The 22,246-nt window shown below is 41.6% G+C and overlaps 1 protein-coding gene across 1 annotated transcript in view; it reads right to left on the minus strand.

Moving 5' to 3' along the window:
* Positions 1-22,246, minus strand: part of CCDC146 (coiled-coil domain containing 146) — a 1,030,007-nt gene that overhangs the window by 476,408 nt on the left and 531,353 nt on the right. Inside the window, exon 8 of the mRNA XM_085654014.1 lies at positions 8,655-8,882. Within this exon, the coding sequence (XP_085510140.1) occupies positions 8,655-8,882 (228 nt within the window). The remainder of the gene's footprint in view (positions 1-8,654; positions 8,883-22,246) is intronic.

Consider the following 22,246-nt stretch of genomic DNA (forward strand, 5'->3'; position numbering starts at 1 on the left):
TATCACACCCTAAGGGAATGCCCACAGATAGTCCCTTTCTGGACCAAGGTAGTCGACGTAATGACAACTGTGGTGGGCTCAGCGGTCCCGCTGGAGCCCCGATGGCTACTATTAATGATTAGGAGTGACTGACTGGACTAGACACAAGGAGATATGGCTGGCACTGGCGGCGGGGGTGGCAAAGAGGAATATTGCAAGGGACTGGGGCTCGCGGACTCCGCCCCAATGGGACCAATGGGTACGGGGCATAGACTGGTGCCAAAGGGCCGAAGAAACTATCCATAAAAGCAGAGGCTGCACCACAAAATGGAAGAAGATTTGGGGGCCTTGGCGGAAGTACAGGCAGACGGGGGGGGAGGATTGAGACTTTAATATCTACTGTCATTCGTCTCACTTGTGCCATTGAAGGTCTGTTATTGTCCTACAGACGGGTAATTCACGGCATGCATTATGCTAAATGTCCTGTATTGTTGGATGGTCTGAGCAATGTTAATAAAAAGAGTTAAAAAAAAAAATATATCATTTGGTCAGAGTACCTCTACTCTGGCCCCTTTTATAAGCTTTTTCAGAAATGTTCTGCCCCGGAAACCATTCCCGAGCAATAAAATGGCAGCCGCAACCTTCTGTTCAGGTTCTGTCCAGCCAATCAGAGCATTCCCATTGGCGCATTTGCGATTAATCGTGAAACCACAGCAAAATATCCTTGGCTAGAGATTTCACTATGATTTAAAACTTTTATTTCTCAACAGCTACTAAATGGATTTACACCAAATAGGCAAAAGGGACTTCCTTGAACCAACATCCACCTCCCTGCCAAATTTGGTGCAAGTCCGTTCAACGGTTCGGGCTGTAGCTGTGGATAAAAGTTCCTATGGGAATTGACATTACAAACGCATGCCAATTTCGTGCCCCACTGCACAGATCACCCCTAAACTTTCCATGACAACCAGAACCTACCTTGACACTTCTTTTGGAAAATTTCCAGAAGATTAGTCAGACGACGCCAAAGTAATAAGAAAGTCAAAAAACGCTTTTCCTTTAGAAACTAGGTGCTAACTATAACTACCTACTGGTGACTGCCAGTAAGATATATATAGTTCCCATTTTCACGAGGAATTCGAACTAATGAGGCAGTCCTGGCAACGGGAAGGAAGAGGCAGGCCGCCAGAACAGAGACGCCCACAAGGAAATCAAGAAAAACGAGACGGGGACAGCAACAGGGGGAAATCGGAGGGTCGTCTCGTACACGATGAGCAAGAGAGGCACGAAGAAATAATCTCCCCTGATGACCTCACCATCATCAACTTAACACAGAGGAAGTGGACACGAAAAGATGAAACCGCTTTAAAGAAAGGATTAACTTTCTGTCCCACGAGGTTTTGAATAAACGCAAGCAAGGATAGATCTCTATTTATTCACTCGTAAGTTGAAACTTCTGAAATTCTTCAAAATGAAAGCATTACAAGGATCTCATACAAGTGCACAAGTGACAAATGGAGACAATCAGTCGCTGGTCGAACTTTCAGGAGATGACCTTCCACTATTGCAAGCCTTTGAAAGTCAAATGGCCCTGGAAAATATAGAGGAAGCATCAGTTTCTATCCCTGCTATCGAATGTTTTGGCATCACACAAACAGTAAAAACTGACTTTAAATCAAAATCGACTATTATCCCACCCATGAGCTTCGATAACATTGATATGTTTGAAGAGACAGTAACTAAAGACCTAATAAAGATACGACAGAAAAAAATCTCTGGAAAGAATAACACAAACATGAACTTAACTATGGACCAGAAACAATCACTAGCAAGCATTGAGAAAGATCCCCGAATTGTCTGTAAGCCATCCGACAAGGAAGGAAATATTGTCCTGATGACAACAGAATATTATTGTAATGAGGCCTTGCGACCGTTATCTGATGTCAATTGTTATATAAAATTATCCAGAGCTGAGTATAACAGTATTCTGGCATACCATCGTCTCATTGAGAAATAGTTTGAGAAATCTGTGTTAAGTATGGATGAATTAAAGTTCTTAACATGTTCACATACGGTATTGTCTACATTCTATCATTTGCCAAAAATACATAAAGACTCAAAGAAACCTCCTGGCCATCCCATAATATCTTCTAAAGGATGTCTAACAGAGCCAATGTCACAATGAATTGACTTATTTTTGGCAGAATATGTGAAATTGTTGCCATCATACAAAAGGACACTAAAGACTTCTTAAGAGCTATTTCCAATATATCATGGGAATCAGACATGTTAATGGATGTTTTAGATGTAACTAGCTTATATACCTGTTTCTATCACGAAAATGGGGTACAAGCAGTCAAATATTTCCTGAAAGGCAGGTCCTTAAAATTCTCTCAACACAATGAAATGTTGATAGAATTCTTGATCTTTTGCTTGACTAATAACATCTTTATTTTCCAAAGACCGCTCTACAGACAGACCAAAGGCACGGCGATGGGCACCTGCTTTGCCCCAGCAATGCGAACCTGTTCGTAGGCTGGTGGGAGAAGCAGGTGTCCTGGGCCGAGAGTAACAACTGCTGGGTCTCGTCTGTAGTATGCGGGTATCGGTATATTGATGATCTTTTTATTCTTTAGAAAGGTCCGCAATCAGAAGCAGAGACATACATCAGGGAACTTAACACCAATACAGTGAACCTTCACTTTAGTGGCCAAATAAGTGCATCTGAAGTGGATTTTCTTGACCTAAAAGTCTTCATACATGAACTGTCAATTTGCAGGAAACGTTTTAGAAAAACTACGGCCGGTAACTCGATCTTGGAAGCACACAGTAACCACCCAAGATCTCTCAAGAAAAGTATCCCCTATGGGGAATTACTTAGGCTCAAGAGAAATTGCACCAATGAATATGATTTTCAACAGGCAGCCAGAGATTCTATTGAGAGATTTGTGGTAAGAGGATATGCCCCTACACTAAGCCTGGGCGAAGCACTACGCTACGCTCGCGAAGTTCGCGCTACTTCGCACTACGCGAACTGCACGTAGCACAGTGCGAACACGCGTAGCGTAGTGTTGCGTAGTGCTGCGGTCATTTTTTGCTTGCTCGCGGTCCTCAACGTCAAGTTGGCAACCGCGAGCAAGCAAAATGACACCCTGGCGAGACCTTTTCCTTGTTCGCGATCAGCAACTGCAAGTTGGCGATCGCGAGCATTGAAAATAAACCTCACGGCGAGATTCCCAACGCGAGGAGGTCAGGTTTCTCATTGCGAGTGGTCGCGTATGCTCGCGACCGCTCGCGATGAGAAACTACCAGTTCGCGTTGAGAAAGCTGAAGCTCGAGTAAAAATCTACTCGAGCAGCAGAAAACTACAGCTCGCACTGTGCAAGATGCCATTTTCAATGATTGCACAGTGCCGGTTGCTTGTCCGCACTGTGCAATCATTGAAAACAACATCTTGCACAGTGCGAACATGTTACTACGCAGTTCGCGAAGTGCTACGCGTAGCTCGCGTAGTGCGAACTTCACTTTGCGTAGCTTCGCGAAGTGCTACTTCGCGAACTACGCCCACCCTTATGGACACTACTGAATGACACCTTAAGTAGGGTAGAGAAAATTCCACGGCATACCCTTCTAAAAGATAAACCACTTAAAAAGCATGTATCAGAAAGTAAACCGAGATTCATAACTACTTTCTCAAGTGACTCCAATGACATTAGAACAATTTTATCATGCAATTGGAACATTCTTAAATCAGATACCATAATCGGCAAGCATCTAGCCGAACGCCCACAAATAACTTTCAGGCGTAGCCGATCCCTAAAGGATTCCTTAGTACATAGTCACTATGAAGAGGGATCACTCAGCATCCAAGAATAGGCAATCTGACAGAATTGTATCCATGTTCCAAATGCAAAGCATGTAAAAATAGTCCTAAAACCCTTACCCATGAAATTCCAGGCTGGAAAGAAAATCGGAGCATCAATACATTTTTAACTTCCACCACCTCTTTCTGTGTCTATTGTCTAGTGTGTCCATGTAGAAAGATCTATATTGGGAGCACAAAACATCCCACAAAACGATGGATCTTGGAAAATGCCAGAGCTATTGAGAAACTTGACTTTTCATACCCTGTCGCAAGACATTTTGATAAATTTCATCAAAGTGACAGGAAACTGTTAAGATTTTTCTGTATCGATGTAATATCTGACGTCATCAGCAGTGGATTGCGGTCGCATGAGTTATAGTTCCCTTTACTAACTATAACGGGGGAATTTCATTGGTTTTTTACGAGAGAAATGTCCAGCTAACTATAACATGTGTGAAACCTATGGTTTTTTAAGTGAATTTGCAAGGTTTTTTTAAATGCTAATTCCTAACTATAATGTGTGAAACCTATGGTTTTTTTCAGTGAATTTGTACGTTTTTTTAAATGCTAAGTTATGTATTTATTATTTATTTTTTTTAATTTTTTTTAAGGTTTTTCACCGTGCGCGTACCGTGCGCGCCCGGTGCACTTCGCGCACCGTGCGCGCTCTGTGGGCGCACGGTGCGCTTCGCGCACCATGCACCCACGTTACGCCGTTCGCGTAATTTTCCCGTTTCTACCGTGCGCGCACGGTAAGCGCACTCCGCGATTTTTCGTAAAAATATTAAAAACATTTATGGCCCTTGGGGGTCCTTTGGGGACCCCCTGACAATGGCTAGGGGGTCAGGAACTGTCCACCCTGCCACCTTTTCATGTTCTCCACCTTTATTTTTCACCTCCCTCAGACTGGGAGAGACAAAATGCCGGCCGACACTTCCTGGTTTCGACCGATTCGAATGTTTACTAAGATCTAACAACCAATCAGAATTGCGCTCACGCACGGCAGGGTGCGCTTACCGTACGCGCACGGTGCGCGCCTATAGATATATATATGCTTTTAAATGCTATTTTCTCAGAAAATACTGAACAGATTTACACCAGACCTGCAAAAGGCACATCCCTGACCTGAGGACTACCTCTCTGCTAAATTTCAAGGTTTTCTGTTCAGTCGTTCGGGCTGCAGCGCGGACTAAAGGTCCTATGGGAAAATGCATGGGGAAAACGCGTTTTGGGACCCCCCCTTTTTCTCAGCCCCCGCTTGACGAATTTACCCGAGAGAAGGAGCGGAGCGCCCCACCTATTTTGAAAATTTCACGAAGATTCGTCAATCGACGCAAAAGTTATTCCAAATAGAATGTTGCGGATTTCCTATGGAAACACGGTCCTAACTAGAACTATCTACTGGCGACCGCCAGTAGATTATATATATATATATATATATATATATATACATACAGTACTCGTGGGGGTCATCAATATGAAGTTTCTTCTTACTATAAGATCCACATGATCTGAAGACACTTTTTTGAAGTTTCGCACATGGTGAACAGCTAACAGAAGATATATAACTTTGTGAAGAAAAACACTGAGCAGAGCTCAAGGATACTCCCTGTCACACGACATGCAGTAGAAAATCTGAGGGACTCAGCCTCTCGTGGATGTGTTCCACAGGGTACTGTCGCCTGATTGGTTATAACTCAAGTTTGGCTCTTTTTTACAAAATGATATACATAGGCTATTAAAGTGACCTTTTCATTGCATTGTAGCCTACGGTTATGTCTTTATTTGCTTTTGTGATAGTACCGAGGGACTCCCACCTCAACAACGGTGATGATTCAAGCATGTGAATCTATGAAAGATCCAATACTGGATAATAAAGTAAACCAATGGGCAAGAGAGAAAAATGGGCACTTTAGAATAGGAAAGTACAAAAGAACAAGGAAGGGTCAGCAAAACATAATAAAGGGCTCAAGAAGAGGAAAGAGGGGTTTAGTTACTAATGGCAGTGAGCCTAATTTTGCATAAGTTCTTGAGAATCCTGAATCAAAAAGACACCATGGAGAACCATAATTTAATGTACACAAACTCTCAGGAAGTAAGAGGGGAAAAATGGACAAGGCTGACTATTAGACTAGAGCATTGTGTATTATGTGAGGAAAGCGCCGACTGTTCTCCAAGATGGCCTCCCTGCTGTGCTACCCTGCAGGCTGGCTCAAGAGCATCCCAAGGCAGGTGGGGCAGAATCGTCAGCACTGTAAATGTGAAGAGTCAGGTTCCAAGAAGTCATCATCGTGGTTGTCTAGTGTGTGTACTGATCAGGGAGTGCAAAGACATTGACCCAGCTCGGTAACCTAAGATCTAATGTCTGGGCTGATGGCCCCTGCATGGAAAAAACATACGGGGAATCGAGATGTTGCTGCCAACTGAGCATAAATTGATCAACTTATGTATCTGGTGTTCCATTATAGGTAGCAAAGGAGGAAATCAGAAATTGTCAGTATGTCGACTAGCAAATCAAGTTGTCCACTACTGCAGGACATATCTATTTTCAATGGTAGGAACAAAGAAGAAGGAGCTCCAAGATGAAAGCAATAGCCAGGCCATTGAGTGGATAAAAGGGACAAAGTAGCACTAGTCAGCAGAGAAAATCAAAAGGAAATGGCAGGAGTGAAAAATACTCATCGAAACCTTGACGAAGGAGCTCAACATAACCAATTGAGCTTGGAGGCCCTTTTGTCAGCATAGGCTGCCATTCCTTTCCGTTTCACCCTCCATGTTGGCATTTTTAGGAAACACAAAGTATGCACAAATGTAATACCCTGAGCACCAATAGATAGATTAGATCAACCTACCTGGTGGAAGAGCAGTGCATGAGATGCCCACAACTGGAGCCTGTATCTTTCTTTTGGTGAAACTGAACCGCAAGTGCACAACAGGACCCCTTCATTTACTCACAACGAAAAGGAATGATGGCAGGTAAGCATCGGGTAGAAGCCCAGTAAGTGTTTGTATACAAGTGTATGAGTCTGCCTTCATTATTCACTTGGTGCTCTCCCAATGGAGTTTCAGAGAGCCCCCAGAGGTTTTGAGTAGATGGGAATCCCTTAAACAGAGAGGTTTGACATTTTTTGAACGTGTCACAATACACAGTAGCTCATTCAGAGATACCCTGAAACAGTCTGTTCCACTGCAGGTCTCCCTCAGGACTATACCTCATGATTTTCTTCACACATATTTCCCAGGAAAGGCCTAACACAAAGGCGGACATTTTGTTCCATGTGGACAGCTGTTTTTCTAGGATAAATGTTCCACAGCCTTCTACAACTTTCATTCAGTACATATGAAGTGAACGTCTGACAGCAATGTAATTTCCTTTCCAGCATTATTAAACAGAAAACCATGATGCAGACAAGTATCACCAACATTTAGATGCATGTTCACTCCTTGTGGCATCTTGGACTAGGCAAAATTGATAAATGAGGTACTGTGGCTATTTTTGTAGCAAGCCTAACACTATTTTGTTTTTAAAAAGGGACCACAAGAAGCCTAAAATGACACAGAATTCAGCTTCAGAATGATGATCACCAAGGAGGTGTAACTGCACAGCCTGCTTTGGTGTCAGGGGACTTGGGACCACTGAGTGGGGGTGCCACCAGGGTTTGAATCCAACCTTGCGAAACCCTCAGACCTCCTACACATTTGTTTTTTGACAACGAAATGCAGTAAGTGCTCTCACTGTGCTTTGAAGATTGCCAGTCGAGGGCGTCACACAATATGTCAAAACGTGTGATATCGAGATTTAGATTATTTTATGTTGCGTGTAATGCACACCTGAACCTCATGGTCCTTAAATAAATGTCAATTGCTACAATTCTACTGTAATGCATTATTTAATGCTCCAAGATCGCCCCACTTATTGCTTAATAAATATATAAACATTAATTTGTAGTGCTCTGCCAGTAAACGGAGATTTGTTACCTTAGGGTATGTGAAGCGACAATGCCCCCGACCTCAAGATTCAGGGATACCAGAGACCCCCTCAAATCATTCTTTTGACCACATCTCTATAATGCGTCATGTTGAGTAAGCCTAAGGAGATATACATAGCGAGTGGTGGAAAAGGACCACTATGATATTTACAGTACGCTGGTGGGCTACATAGTTCCTTGAATGGCACAGATGTTAGGTTCCTGTACCAGGGGGGGTGCCAGGGAAGATGGAATGGATAATATAGGACTGCTTAGTTGATTTGTTGATGAGGCTTGTGCTGTTCAAACGGTCTCAATCGGAGATAAATGTGGCTTGTTTCTGTATTGTATATTTACTTACATTTTAAAAATAAAAAATAAACCTTTGGTCTTTGGATTGGAATGTGATTAATATACATACAGGAAGAACTAACACAACTCTTTTGATGGAACATTTTAGCTACACCCCCTCACATTTACTCAGATTTTCCCAATACTTTTATTGTATACAGACATCTCATATGGGCCCCGTCAATGAAGGAGCTCAGAGAACAGGTTTCAACTAGAGGCTACGTGTACATGTTCTCATATAGAAAAGAGGATATTCTATGACAGGCCATTAGAATGAAAATCCTACAAATATCTGCAATAATAAAGGACAAGGACACACCCCACAGGCACTTCATTCTATGTAGATATGGTGCCTCCCTCAGACGCAATACGACGCAATACGTGTATATTTTACATAACACACACGCCTCATTCAATAGTGAAACTGAATACAAAAAATATCAAACTAACACTATGTAACACCAGATGTAGAAATTCACTCCAGAACTAACCTGTCCCCCAAGGACATTGCTTCATTTTCTTTGGCTATTTCTGATAATTTGGTTAGCTGGTTGAATTCTTGCTCTTTGCTTTCAAGCAAAGCTCTCTTTTGCTCTAGCTCCTTCATTTCTTCTTCCTTCTCCTCCAGTGTCTTTTTAGTTTTGGCTTCTGTCTGTCTGATGCCGTTAACCAACTCTTGGCACTGCTCATCAAAGGTCAATTTTTTCTTCTCTGTGTCCCTAAGAGGTAAAAATAGAAGATCACACATTTTTCAAACTGTGAACAATAGAGAATAAAACACAAGTGCAAAAGATAGTAATCTTTTAAATGTTTGCCATGTGTCCATTCCCCACTGCTGCCAGGGGGATACAAAGAACTATGCAGCTCATGTAACCTAAAATGACCACTGAACTCAAATTTATTAAAATCACTAACTTGGAAAAAAATCATTGAATCTTAAACGCTGAGTATTTCTTTGGATTTATGGTCTTGTCTGTACAAGTCAACATCAGGTTAGCATTTTGACTGTATTTAAAAGCAATAATTAGTATCCTTTCAATAACATAAGGAACTAGTTTGCCAATTCTCCTATGTCATTTCACATGGCCTATAAAATATAACCACTACCTTAGGCCAGTGCCATTTTAGACGTTTTTGTATTGGAGAAGGAAGACAATGGTGTGGGAATAGATTACAAACATTGCATGCAGGATGAGATAGAAGGTAAGAACGGTTTTGATTCGGCCTAGAAACGTTTTCTTCTCCACTGTTTAATCTTTTTATACACTTGGCTGAATCTATTACTGAACAGCAAGAATCAACATGCAATGAGCTATCTGGAAGAAAATGCAAGATTTCCCAACGTACACAGATTTAGTAACATGTCAGGTTACCCATTCCTTTCCCCAAGGCCCCTCTTTAGTCACAACCCATACATCTGTCCGCCTAAGAAGGTTTATTAAGATGGAACTTCGAGGTTCATCAGGGCAAGATATACTGTGTCTGTGTGTAAGAGGCTGGCTTAGTATATGGTGCACACTTATTTAAGTGACGCACCTTGCACTAATCCACACAACACTTATGGTGATTTTAGTGGTCTTAGCCAACTATAGAAAACTAGGGAGACAGTGGCGTGGAAAGGGGGTTGGGGGGAGAGTTCTGGGGGTGGCGGCACCCCCCTCTTACATGAGTTTGCTGCGGGAGCGGCACACGCAGGAAATCTCACCAGCACCCCTCATCCCCCTCTTCAGTGCGGCCGCGGGCGGCAACAGCAGGGACTGCCAAGGCGGCCAAGTGCCTAGCTACGCCACTGTGTGGAGAGCAGCCTTCAGGCTTAGTCCAGAAGGAGTGTTTAGCAATTTGTTTTGCCAGAACTAATCATATAGTGAAGGTTAAACGAAAAAGAACCACAGAGTATAGTTATAAAAATAAGTATATTTATTATACACACTCACTAACATATTGGTGTATCTCCTACTGGAGATATCAACACAATACACACAATATTCAAATGTAAAACAGGTAAGTACAAATACACAGTGTTCTCCAGTGGGAGACCAAGCCATATACTAAAGAAAGGGAATGTGAATTGAGACCGAAGTCGGGACTTGGACCGGAAGACTTAGAAGAGCTGGGGACCCAAGGAACCACCCAAGGTAAGTACCCAGGAACTTAAAACAAAGGGAAAGAGACCGCTGCACTCCGAATTGAACTGTGTAGGTATGCTGGGTAAACAGTTACTCGTGGTTAGGGTGCTCAAGGTGATCACCTCCTGTTCAGTGAGGCGCAAATCGAATAAGCTGCGGTGAACCTTACAGGTGTAAGGGTAGAGACTTGAGCACGCCTCTAGGCAAAATCAATTGCTGCGGTGTGACGCGAATAAGTCATCAAAAAGTAGTAAATTAAATATTCTGATTTTTGATTCAATCAGTGAGAAGGATCATATTTCACCATATGAATTCAGAATTCCATTCAATGAATAATTTCAAATGGTAGCAATGCAATCACAGGTGTCGAAATATATTCCATTCATGATTTCAAAGGAAACACCCTAATGCATTTCGAGCCATGGGCTCTTCTTCAGGGGGCATGAATCACTCCGTTGTCCCGCTTGCCCATAGCTCCAGGAACCCCACGGAGGCTGTGTGCAGAGTGGAAACACAGACGAGTGCTCAATGCAAGTCAATGGGAAAATCATGGTTGCAGTTTTTAAGAAGAAGGACCCTTCCCAGTGGACCCTGAAGAAACCTTGTGGAAGACAGAAGGTTACAGAGTCACACCACCTGTGGATACCCCAGGAATCAGGTTACCTACACCAGGGAAGCTGGGTGCATAGGTGCGAAGTGACGTCAGGAACCGCCATAAGTCACAATGGAGGACAAGATGCAGCTGGCGAAGAAGGTAAAAGGGCCAGATGGAATCCAAGGACGGATTCTAGAAGTGGAGTACCTGCAAGCAGAGGAGACAGAGTCTATGTCACTCAGAAGTGACCAGGAGGAACGGAAGACCAATGACCAACGATGATGGAAGTGGCAGGATTAATGACGGTGACCATGTCACTGCAGCTGTGTGGACCAGGAGATGCTGGGGAAGATCAGGAGCAGTTAACAAGCTGTCCCACGTCAGAAATCAAGAACCAGGGGGTCGGTGTCCGGTTGGAGCACCAACAACCCTTGGCAGCAGCAGCAACAGATGTGGTTAACGAAAAATGTGCAGCGTTGTTACCAGCAAGGTCCAAGAGACTCACGAAGTGCAGGAGAGTCAGAACAGGCCCCAAGTAAGTAGGGGAGCCCACTGAAGACAAAGAAGACCCTCAAGAGGACCCACAGGTCGAAGGCTCAGGAGTCGCAAGAGGACCTCTAGCAGCTCACCAAAGATGCAGGCACACGGGGCAGATGATGCAGTGAGGATGAAGATCTTGGCAGGGAGAGATGCTGGAGGTTCTTGCAGCCTGAAGATCTCTGGAGGACCGAGTCAACAAGCCTTGGCAACAGCAAGTCGATGCAGTGCACAGGGGTTCTGTTCCAGCAGTTCTGACGTGGGATACTGGTCAAAAACTTGCTGAGAAGGCAGTGCAGGGCTTGAGGGAGTTGCAGAACCACCACCTGTGTTGCTGAGCCTTTCGGAGTCCATAGACTCCGAAAGGCTCTATGGACGTCAGGAACAGCAGACCAGTCAGCTTGATTGTGATGCCTGCATTTGCAGGGGAGTCACTCTTTCACTCCAAGGGAGATTACTTTGGGTGTCCTTGATGCCCAAAGGCCTGGAGAGGAACCTGGATGGAGCACAGGCACAGACGACGCAGGAGACTGGAAGGACCACGAGACCAGGAGCAGCAGCAGTCTTCCTTGGTGCAGTCTCAGTTCCAAAGCGAAGTCCAACGAAGTCCAAAGTGCCCAAATGGTAGAAGTTGAAGTGGTTTTGGGTTGGAATCTTGTCCCAGGACGAATCTGAAGAGCCACCCACAGGTGAACTGGTTAATACCCTAGGGAAAGGGTTGGGACAGTTCAAGGGTCCCTCCCAGAGGAGGGGCTGGACAGAGGGGAGGATACTCCCAAGTCCTTTGTCCAGTTTCGTGCCAGAGCGGGAGCGAATGGCTCCTTGAACTGGCTCAAACTGGAGTATGCAAGGAGGGCACCAAATGTGCCCTTCAAAGCAGTCTGGTGTCGCTCTTAAGCGCCCCCACCCTAGCCCAATACACCTCCCTGTGACAGTAAATCTATTGTTCTACCTTCCTCTGCTCGAGCTCAGCTCAGCAGCAGGAGGCCAGAATCGTGTCTGGGGTCGGCAGCAGCACTAACTTGCTGGCAGACCCAGGAAGGCTGTTACCATAAGCATTGAGGGCGTACCTGTGACGGGGTATGATTCCAATATGTTTGATACCACACTCGCCAAGGTTTGGCACAGCCACTATATAGTTAGCTATCGTGTAATGACACATGGCCACTATAAGCATCAAAATGGCTGACCCCACTTACAAAGCTTGGAGAATCAACTCCAGGGTTAGTAGGGGTATTCCGCTCCTGCAGGGCACCCTCACACTTATAACCAAGCACCCTGCATTCAGATTTGAAAGGCCTGCTTTAGGGGTGACTTACAGGTTTTAAGTGTAGTGACCTCGGATATAATGAAGCTTATATCTGCTGTAAGTGGTCTAGCACAAGCTTACACAGGCAGCAAGGACAGGCCTGTAGTCACAGTTTGAGTGGTCTCATGCTGCAGCCCATGGGATTCCCCTGGTGTATCTATGCCCTGGGTATCTTAGTAGCATGTACTAGGGACTTACAGGGGTACACCAGCAAAAAGGGGGGGTAACCATGCTAGAAGGATCCTACCTTCCTACACTGTGGCAGAAATAATCTAAACTCTTCCCATGCCCTTTCAGTCAGATTGCACTGCCCACCCAGGCATTTTGTAAAGAGACCCATATGGACTCAACAATGTGGTATCTGGAAAATAAAAAAGGTCATGATACCTACAAGAGACTTAAATATCCTCAATGTGAACAATGAATCTAAAAAGGGGTTATTTAATTCCTTTACAATGGATATCTTAGAATGAATTGAGACAAGCATGAGCTGTTTTTGTCATGCAGCCCACACCGAGAAGTTACATAACATAATACAGATTTGATTTAATATACTGAAAACACCAGAATGTGAAGAGTTTGAATAGCTGTGTTCATTGGTAGTGGTACCATAAACTTTTTTACTCAGCGAGTCATCAAGATATGGGAAGCAATTCTAAACAGAATGCACCTAAAATCTGCAACCAATGGTAAACATTTGGTGAATATTTACTCAAGTGATTTTAGGAATGTTCTTTTGTCTCTGATGATCATTCTTAAATCCTAAGCATTTGCAAATTACCATCTTGAATATCTTTCATTCAATCCTTTAAAGAACTAGTTTAACAGTCATATTTCATCCTGATAATATCGCTGCCTGAAGTTTATGGAGTATATATTATTTAATCTCCTACAAAGAGGGACACTGTATTCACCACCATGTCCTTGATTAACGCATGGATGTACGAGAGTACTTTTTGCCAGTAACTGAAGACTTCCTGATACATAAGAGGGGATTAGGTAAGTCTAATAATGTCTTATTTAGAGACTCTCTACAACACACTTTTTGGATGTTATCCTCTCTGAATTAGCAGGAAAAATGCGCTTGTGTGTAATTCTAGGTAAACTAGGGATATGCAGAGATTGGAGAAGTCCTGCTAGCTTGCAGGAAAAGCTGCATCATATCATGCTTGTTCGACCTCTGTGAGCCAGATATGATCAATTAGAGAGATAGGATTGCATGTTTAAACTGTTCTATAGAACTATGCTCAACTATTAAAAAAATGTTTATGCAGAGGTAAATTCACAACAAACAGGACACAGTAAATTCGACATACCCCACCAGTAAATACCATGTAAAACAATCAGACAGAACAAAATCTTAATTTAAGATAAATGCAAAACAAAGCATTGTAAATCTTGCCCCTCACCTTCTGACACAGAATAATCGATAAGATTTAAAACCATCCTTTGTCCACTGTAACTATTTGCTGTTTATAAGGCCACTATTCATGTAGGGTTCCTGCTTATGGAATGGTTTCTTACCTGTAATCCTAGTTCTCTCTCAGGGAATCGCCATTGAAATCATAAGCACTGAATAGTCCCGCTCATGTGAGGGGAATCCGCGAGCAGTTCTTTCAAAGTCAAATCAACTTTGCCTTATTCGGAAAGGTCAGGAAACATATGTGACAGACGTGTTACATTTTTGCAGCCTTAAAAACAACAGGCTGGGGGGGCGTGGCTTCGGCAACACGCAAGATGGCTGCCTGAGGCCGAGACTCCGCCGCACCGGGACAAATATCTCCCGTGGGTGCAAGTTTCTACACGTTTTCAATGAGGAACCAACTCTAACGTCGAAAGATGTCACACATCTGGTGAGCGCTTTATTGATGCGAAGTGCGATCGAAAAACTTTTTTTTTGCTGTCGACGCAATTTCTTCAGCGCGCCCGCCATTTTGGCTCCCGCGCCTCATCTTATTAAGAAGTTTCCACAAGCTGACGGCACTGACTTTCAATGAGCACTCTTTCCTCCCCCCCCCAGGATAACATTTCTGCTTATTGGTATGATGCAACTATCACAGTATGTCTGCTGTTATAGATGGCTTTACTTCAAAACTTTTCAATGATGCCTCTTTTTACCTCAGAATACTAAAAACATTGCTTGTATTGCTCTGTCAGCTATCTCTTTAAAACACATCGTGGAAAATGTTTTAGCAGAGTTGCATGCTGTGGCATGTCATGCAAGGCATATTTATGGAAGTTTTGACATCAGCAACCTTTAAATCTGTTCCTTTTTAATTAAAATCCTCACTTAGCAATTTTTGTAATTTCAAACAGCATTGCTGTTCTTGGGGATTCCTCTGTTTAGACGACAACCTCCTTTCCATTGGTAATCACTTCTCAGCATTGCTTCATGGTTGGATGTCACAAACTTCGGATGCTTAACTTGCCTTCATCATTTAATATTGTTGGCTGTCCTTTTGATGTCTCATAACAGAATAATCTTTTTCTTTTGGTGAGGATTATAGGTTGCGCTTATCTTACAGTTCATATATTAATCTATGTGCTGTCATTGTACCTTCTATATATGGGAAGACTTCGTAAACCGCAATTTGGTTTTGTACCCAAGCATCATTCCTCTTCGTCAACACCAGCTTCTTCTTCAGCACCTCTCTCATTCCATAATGAAGAAAATACGGCAGGTGTTGCTTCTAATAGATCTACTCCATCACAATCTACTACTACAAAGACTTCACCACCTTCATCATCCTCCAAACGGCTAAAGCATGATCCTCCTTCTCCTGACAAATAGTCCTCTCCTATCTCCTTAGAATTGTTGTTGGATAAAATTTCAGCTCTGCACCCCTTTGTAGAGGAGACTAACAGTAAAATGCAATTCTTAGAGGAGAAGTGGTCTGCAATGGAGAACAGAGTTTCCCTAGTGGAGCAGCAACTCACTGTGGTACAAGATAATTCTCAGAGACTTTCTTCCCTAGAAAGAGAGGTTTGTGACCTTCGGCATCACACAGAGGATTTGGAAAACAGAAATAGAAGGAATAATCTACGCATTTACAGACTACCCGAGACTTTAGAAGGGGATGATCCAGTTTCCTTCTTTTCCTCCTTCTTGCCAAAACTCTTGGAAATGCTTTCTTCTACTTCTCTCAGTATACAGAGAGCCCATAGATTGGGACACGCTCTTCAAGTTCTACATATCCGGTTAAACCGAGGGGAGTCATTATTCTTTTTTTTAAATTTACTGACTTGCTCTCAATCCTCTCAGCAGCTAGAGCCAAACTACAAATTTCTTGGCTTGGTCAGAGGGTGTATATTTCTCAAGATGTATCTAATGCTACAGCAACAAGAAGAAAGGAATTCCTTAATCTTCGAGCCCCCTATGATCTTTGGGTGCTCGATATGGTCTTTTTCACCCCTGCATCTTCAAGGTGACTAATCAAAATCAGACTCGGACTTTTCAAGATCCTGCGGAACTTAAGAAATGTATTCCCTCTCACACTACAAGTACCATGGATACTGCTGGTTCTTCTATTGGTTGACTCTCCTGCATTCCTCATGTTCTACTTATTTAATCATCTTTTAGTCATGGCATGACTTAATTCTTAGTTGTTTCTTCTATTGACTTTGAATTGTTTTCTTCTTTCATTTATGGTTCATTTCTCTCTTCTACAAGTTATTCATCTAAATAGCATAAGTGGTTCATGTCTTCCATATTCCCTGTTTTGCGTTTGCCAGATGTTCCATCTGTTTTGTATTTTTTCATTGTTAATTATCTCCTTTATATTCCTCTACAGGTTTGTTCATGTCTTATCAGCCTGTATGGTTCTTATCCTTTTCCTCCCCCGTCCCCATGCGTTCCAGAGGTCTTAGATTTGGGTGGTCCATCTTGTAATGTGTCGTCCTCGCCCCGCTGTATCTCCCTTTGGTATGTTCTCTCAGTAATCCTTTTTGGATATGTACTGTCTTCACTTTCCTTTCCTCTTTCTTTCTTTTCCCCCTTCCTCTTCTTATTCTCTGACAAGTATACTCTTCTCTTTCCTTTCTTTGCTTGTTCCTCCACTCTTTAGCTCTTCTCTTCCTTTTCCTTACTGTTTTTGTATCCCTTTTTTCCTACAGAGTTCACAAAAGTTTGCTTTTCTCTTACCCCCCCTTTATTTTCTGTCTTTCTTGTTTCTTTTCCTCATTCTATATTATTTCACTTTATTTCTTATGTTTATTCTTCTTCAATTTTTGAGTGCCTATTTTTCATTCTACATTAACCTGTATTTTTTCTTAATATTGTACTGTTGTGCACCTATTATTAATTTTTTACGTTCAGAGTTATCACATGGAACGTAAAAGGTTTTAATAACCCTATAAAGAGGCAGAGAATTCTCTCACATTTAGCCTCATATAAAACCGATTTAGTTCTATTGCAAGAAACTCACCTGTCTGAGGCTAAAGCTCTCAAACTTAAACATAGTTGGGTTGGTTCAGTATTAGTTTCCCCTACTACCACAAAGAAAAATGGGGTTATTTTGTGTCATGAGAAATTGAAATTTATTGTTGTTGAACAAGATATCGACTCAGATGGTAGGTGGATTCTAGTTAAACTTTTAGTTAATAATATCCCTCTCACTGTATTTAACCTATATGGTCCAACTCAGCCGGATTCCTCTTTTTGGCCTACTGTCACAGATACATTTTTCCAAAATAAAGATGAATTTTTCATACTTGGAGGTGATTGCAATCAAGTCTTAGACCCCTTTCTTGATTGAAAATTCCAAGTACGTTTTCTTCCCCACAAAACTCACAAGCAATTTCTCAATACTATTTCACAGACTCAATTGGTTGATGCCTGGAGATTATGTAATCCAGACAAATCAGAATTTTCCTTTTTCTCTCCCCCTCATGGTTTCTTATCCCGGATTGACTATATATTTCTTTCTAAGCCATTAGCTCAGAACCTTGTCTCCTCTTCGATTGAGCCTATTTTTAATTCCGATCATGCTCCAGAGATTGTTGACTTAGATTTACTTCCTCCACACTCCAAAATTTCTAGGTGCAGGTTTAATAATTATCTTTTGCAAGATCCAGCTCTCTCTTCTTCTTTCCTATCTTTCGCTGAAGATTTCTTCTCCATTAATGAAAATACTACTGTCTCTCCTGTTTTGGTATGGGATAGCTTTAAAACCACCGCTCGTGGGTTTATTATAGATTTCGTGTCCAAGAAAAAGAAACTTTCCTCTAGTAAACATAAAGCTCTCTTATCCTCTATTAAACGCTTAGAACATCAGTTTTATATTTCTTCCTCAGACTCTACTCTACAGCAACTTATCAAAGCTAAGATGGAATTTAACAACATTTCTACTGATAAGGCTTCCTTTACTATGCTTCATAGTAGTGCCAGATACTACGGCGGTCGTAATAAAGCTGGCTCACTTCTTGCTAACTATTTAAAATCTAGAAAAGAAAAAACATTTATTGAATCTATTCAATCTAATGACAGCAAACACCTCTTCAAAGATAAAGATATACTAGCTGAATTCGAAAAAATGTATAGTGTTTTATACACTCCTGAATCGCCTCCCACCGAATCAATTATAACTGACTATCTTAGTTAGTATCTCCCTCTGCTTCTGATCTGGATTGTGCCTCTCTAGACATAGATATCTTACCTCAAGAAATTTCCTCCTCAAATTCTTTAAAGAAAAATAAATCCCCAGGCCCTGATGGTTTCTCTGTAGATTTTTATCTTCTTTTTTCTAATTTGCTGCTGCCAAAACTTTTTAATCTCTTCCAACATTTTTGCTCTACTGGTGCCGCAAGTGGTACCTTTTTGGAAGCTTCTATTTGCCTCCTTCATAAAGAAGGAAAAGTTCCCAAATTTTGCTAAAATTATCGCCCCATTTCACTGGCAAATGTAGACTAAGAATGTTGCTAGAATCCTTTCTCCCCCATTTAATAGCTCCCGAACAATGCAGATTTGTAAAAGGTAGATTAACTTCTGATAATTTGCGTTTATTTTTTAATGTTCTTAATAAAGCTCCTTAGTTATCTTTTCCCCTTGTGGCGATTTCAATTGACGCGGAAGAAGCCTTTGATAGGGTAGGTTGGTCCTTTTTATTTAAATCTCTTCATTGGCATAGTTTTGGTACTAAATTTATTTCCCTTATATCTCTCCTTTACTCTACTCCTTCTGCTTCTGTCACTGTAAATGGCCAATCCTCGCAGTATTTTTCACTTCGAGGAGTTAGACAAGGTTGTCTATTATCCCCTCTTTTATTTGTTCTTTCACTTGAAACCTTTCTTTTCCGTATCCGCCAAAATTCTTCTATTTTGGATTCCCATATGGAAATCAACATCTGAAATTGTCTGCATATGCAGATGATATCTTGCTTTTCATCTCAAAACCTGATTCTTCTATTCCTTCACTACTACAAGAAATTGCTGATTTCTCAGCGGTTTCAGGATACAAGATCAATTCTGATAAAACTGAAGTCCTCCCTATTACAAAATTTTGTCTTAAACATCAATTTGATTCTACTGGAACAGCTCAAAAATTAAATATCTTGGTATTTGGTTTTCTAACTCTATTTCTAACTCGGTTAAATTGAACATGAATTTAGCTTTAGATCGTATCTCCAAGCTTTTCTCATCTTTGAACCCCCTCTTTCTCTCATGGTGGAGTCGTCTCGACTCCATAAAGATGATGATTACTCCTATTTTATTATATTATTTATCTATGATTCCTATACATATTCCTGTCACTTTCTTTTTAAAGAATCGACTCTTCTTTCCAAATTTCTATGGAAAAATAAAAAATCCAGAATCTCTTTATTTCATCTTAGAAAACCGAGACTTGTAGGTGGGGTAAACTTCCCAGACTTCCGATTATATCATAAAGCTTTTAGCTTAAAGCAAGCATCTCATTGGCTTCACACAGAATCCTCTCCCTTTACTCCTCTATGGGTCATCATTGAACGATGTCTGTTTGCTCCTTTCTTGACTAAGGAAGTTCTCTCTTTTACTGCCAAAAATCCTCTCACAGCCCTCCCATTATTTAAACACACTTGCTACGACCTCATCTTCAGTCAAAACTTATCACTAGAACTACCTTCTTACATTCTCCTTTGTGGCATAATAGCCTCATCACTATAAACAATAGGCCTTTGTACTGGGCCTCATGGAGAGCTAAAGGAGTTACCTGGGTGACCGATCTATACGATGGAATTTCTCCTTCCTCTTTTCCTGATTTTCAGGCTACATTTAAAAGTCCTCGTTCCTTCTTACATAAATTCTCCATATTATTGGAATTACTTCTCAGTATTGTTTACTCCCTTCCTTCAGATGACATCCCCATTACTCAAGATTCACTTCTTAAAATTTAAATTTGAATCCGAAAAGCTTCGCTGATTTATAAATCTTCTACACCACAAACCCAGAACATAACAAAAATAAGGTGGAACTTACTTGGGAAGCAGATTTAGGCTTTGAATGGAGCATTGACATATGTAATAAGATTTGGGCTCGGTCGTTGAGGATCTCAAGATCTGCTTCTACTACTCAATCTAGGTTTTTCTTATATCACAGACTATATCTCACTCCCACCTCCATTGCTAATTTCACACATACAGCCAATAAGAAATGTTGGACCTGTGACTTTCCATCAGCAGATCTTTTACATCTCTTTTTTTCATGCCCCCCTGTTATTACTTTTTGGATGTAAATTTGGGATCGTCTTTCCAGAATTTTTCAGATCCATACACATATGTCCAATGACTTTCTCTTTATGGGAAGTTTGTCTGAATCCATCCACCTGCCCACCCATCAACGAGGATTGTTTGATCTTACGTTGGCTCTAGCGTTTCAACAAATTACCATTAATTGGAAATGTGGACTAAACTCTCAGTTAAGCCATGGTGGAACACGGTTTGTCAATACCATAGGTTAGATCTTGCTTATGCTTCTCAATGTAATGCACACGTAAATAGAGATTTTTTTGGTTACCATTAATTACATATTTAAATACGGTCTCAATGAATATCTCTCATTTTCGTTCTGAAAACTTCCATCCCCTTAAATCAATTTCCTTCCTCTTTGTTCTTTTTTCTATTTCGCCAATCCTTCTAATAATATAATTAAATTTCACTCACCAGTTACCTATTTTCTTTTCTTTTCCTTTTATTCTACAATTCTTAGGAAAATAGTGTTGTCATTTATTTAATGGTTTTCTGATGAATATCTGCATACTTTGTCTTTTTCCTCCCCATCTCTTTCCTTTCCCTTACTTTCCCAAAAAGTATAAATAGCTTTCTACTATGACTCTTCTGCCTACCCTCTTTTGTTTATGAAATCTCCTATATATGGTTATTTATTAGGCCTTTATTGTATGTTATGGACTTCTTTATGACTAAATAAAGCTTATTAAACTTAAAAACAAAACAGGCTGTATTGCCAATCTTTATTGAATTACTTTAAAATTTAGAAAGTAAAAAGGGTCATACCATTAAAAATCACTTAGGCAAAATGAAAAGTGATCATTTAAAAACATCCATCACAAATACTTTGAGATGAGAAGAACAAGTTACTTACCTTCGGTAATGCTTTTTCTGGTGGATACAGTATCTGCCTGTTGATTCCTCACCTTGTGAATATCCCCTGCACCACCAACATTCAGAAACTTTTGTAGCTCTCCATGCCGATGAGGACGACGTCACAGAAGCACGGCTCCGTGGACGTCACTGGATCCATAAGAGGACCTAGTCGGTGTGATGACGTCAGTTCCGCCCTTTTTTTCCATGCCTTCGAGGTACACGGACGGACCGACAACAATATATACACAGTATACACAGTACATAATATTCAACCCAACACGCACAGTGTGAAGTCAATGCAGGAAAGCTAAAGAAATAACACTTCCTTTGACAGTAACAGACACATTTTGAAACATTATCACTATTGATGGTATACAAGGGTGGACAACGGTGAGGAGGGTGGGTCAGTGAGGAATCCACAGGCAGATACTGCATCCACCAGAAAAAGCGTTACTGAAGTTAAGTAACTTGTTCTTCTGATGGATACATCTGCCAGTGGATTCCTCACCTTGTGAATAGATTTCCACAGCAGTCCCCACTCCCGGAGGAGGGTGTCCACCCTTTTATACCAAAAAGTCCTGAAGGACGGAACGTACAAAGTGTCCGTCCCTCCTCACCTCGGTATCTAAGCAGTAATGCTTCGCGAAAGTGTGGAGGGAGGCCCAAGTTGCGGCTCTACTAATGTTCTCCACAGGAACACCTCTAGATAAGGCAGAAGTAGAAGACTTTGCTATGGTAGAATGAGCCATTATACCCTCTGGAGGTTCCTTACCGGCCAAAGAGTAACAGATCTTGATGCACAAGATAATCCATCTGGAAAGGGTGCACTTGTGCACCGCTCTGCCTTTCCTGCAACCAATGAAGCCCACGAAGAGCTGGTCATCCACTCGAAAGTCTTTAGTTCTGTCGAGGTAAAAACTCACCGCCCTTTTAGGGTCCAAGC

The sequence above is a fragment of the Triturus cristatus genome, chromosome 4_1 (genome assembly GCF_964204655.1).
Source record: "Triturus cristatus chromosome 4_1, aTriCri1.1, whole genome shotgun sequence".
NCBI lineage: Eukaryota > Metazoa > Chordata > Amphibia > Caudata > Salamandridae > Triturus > Triturus cristatus.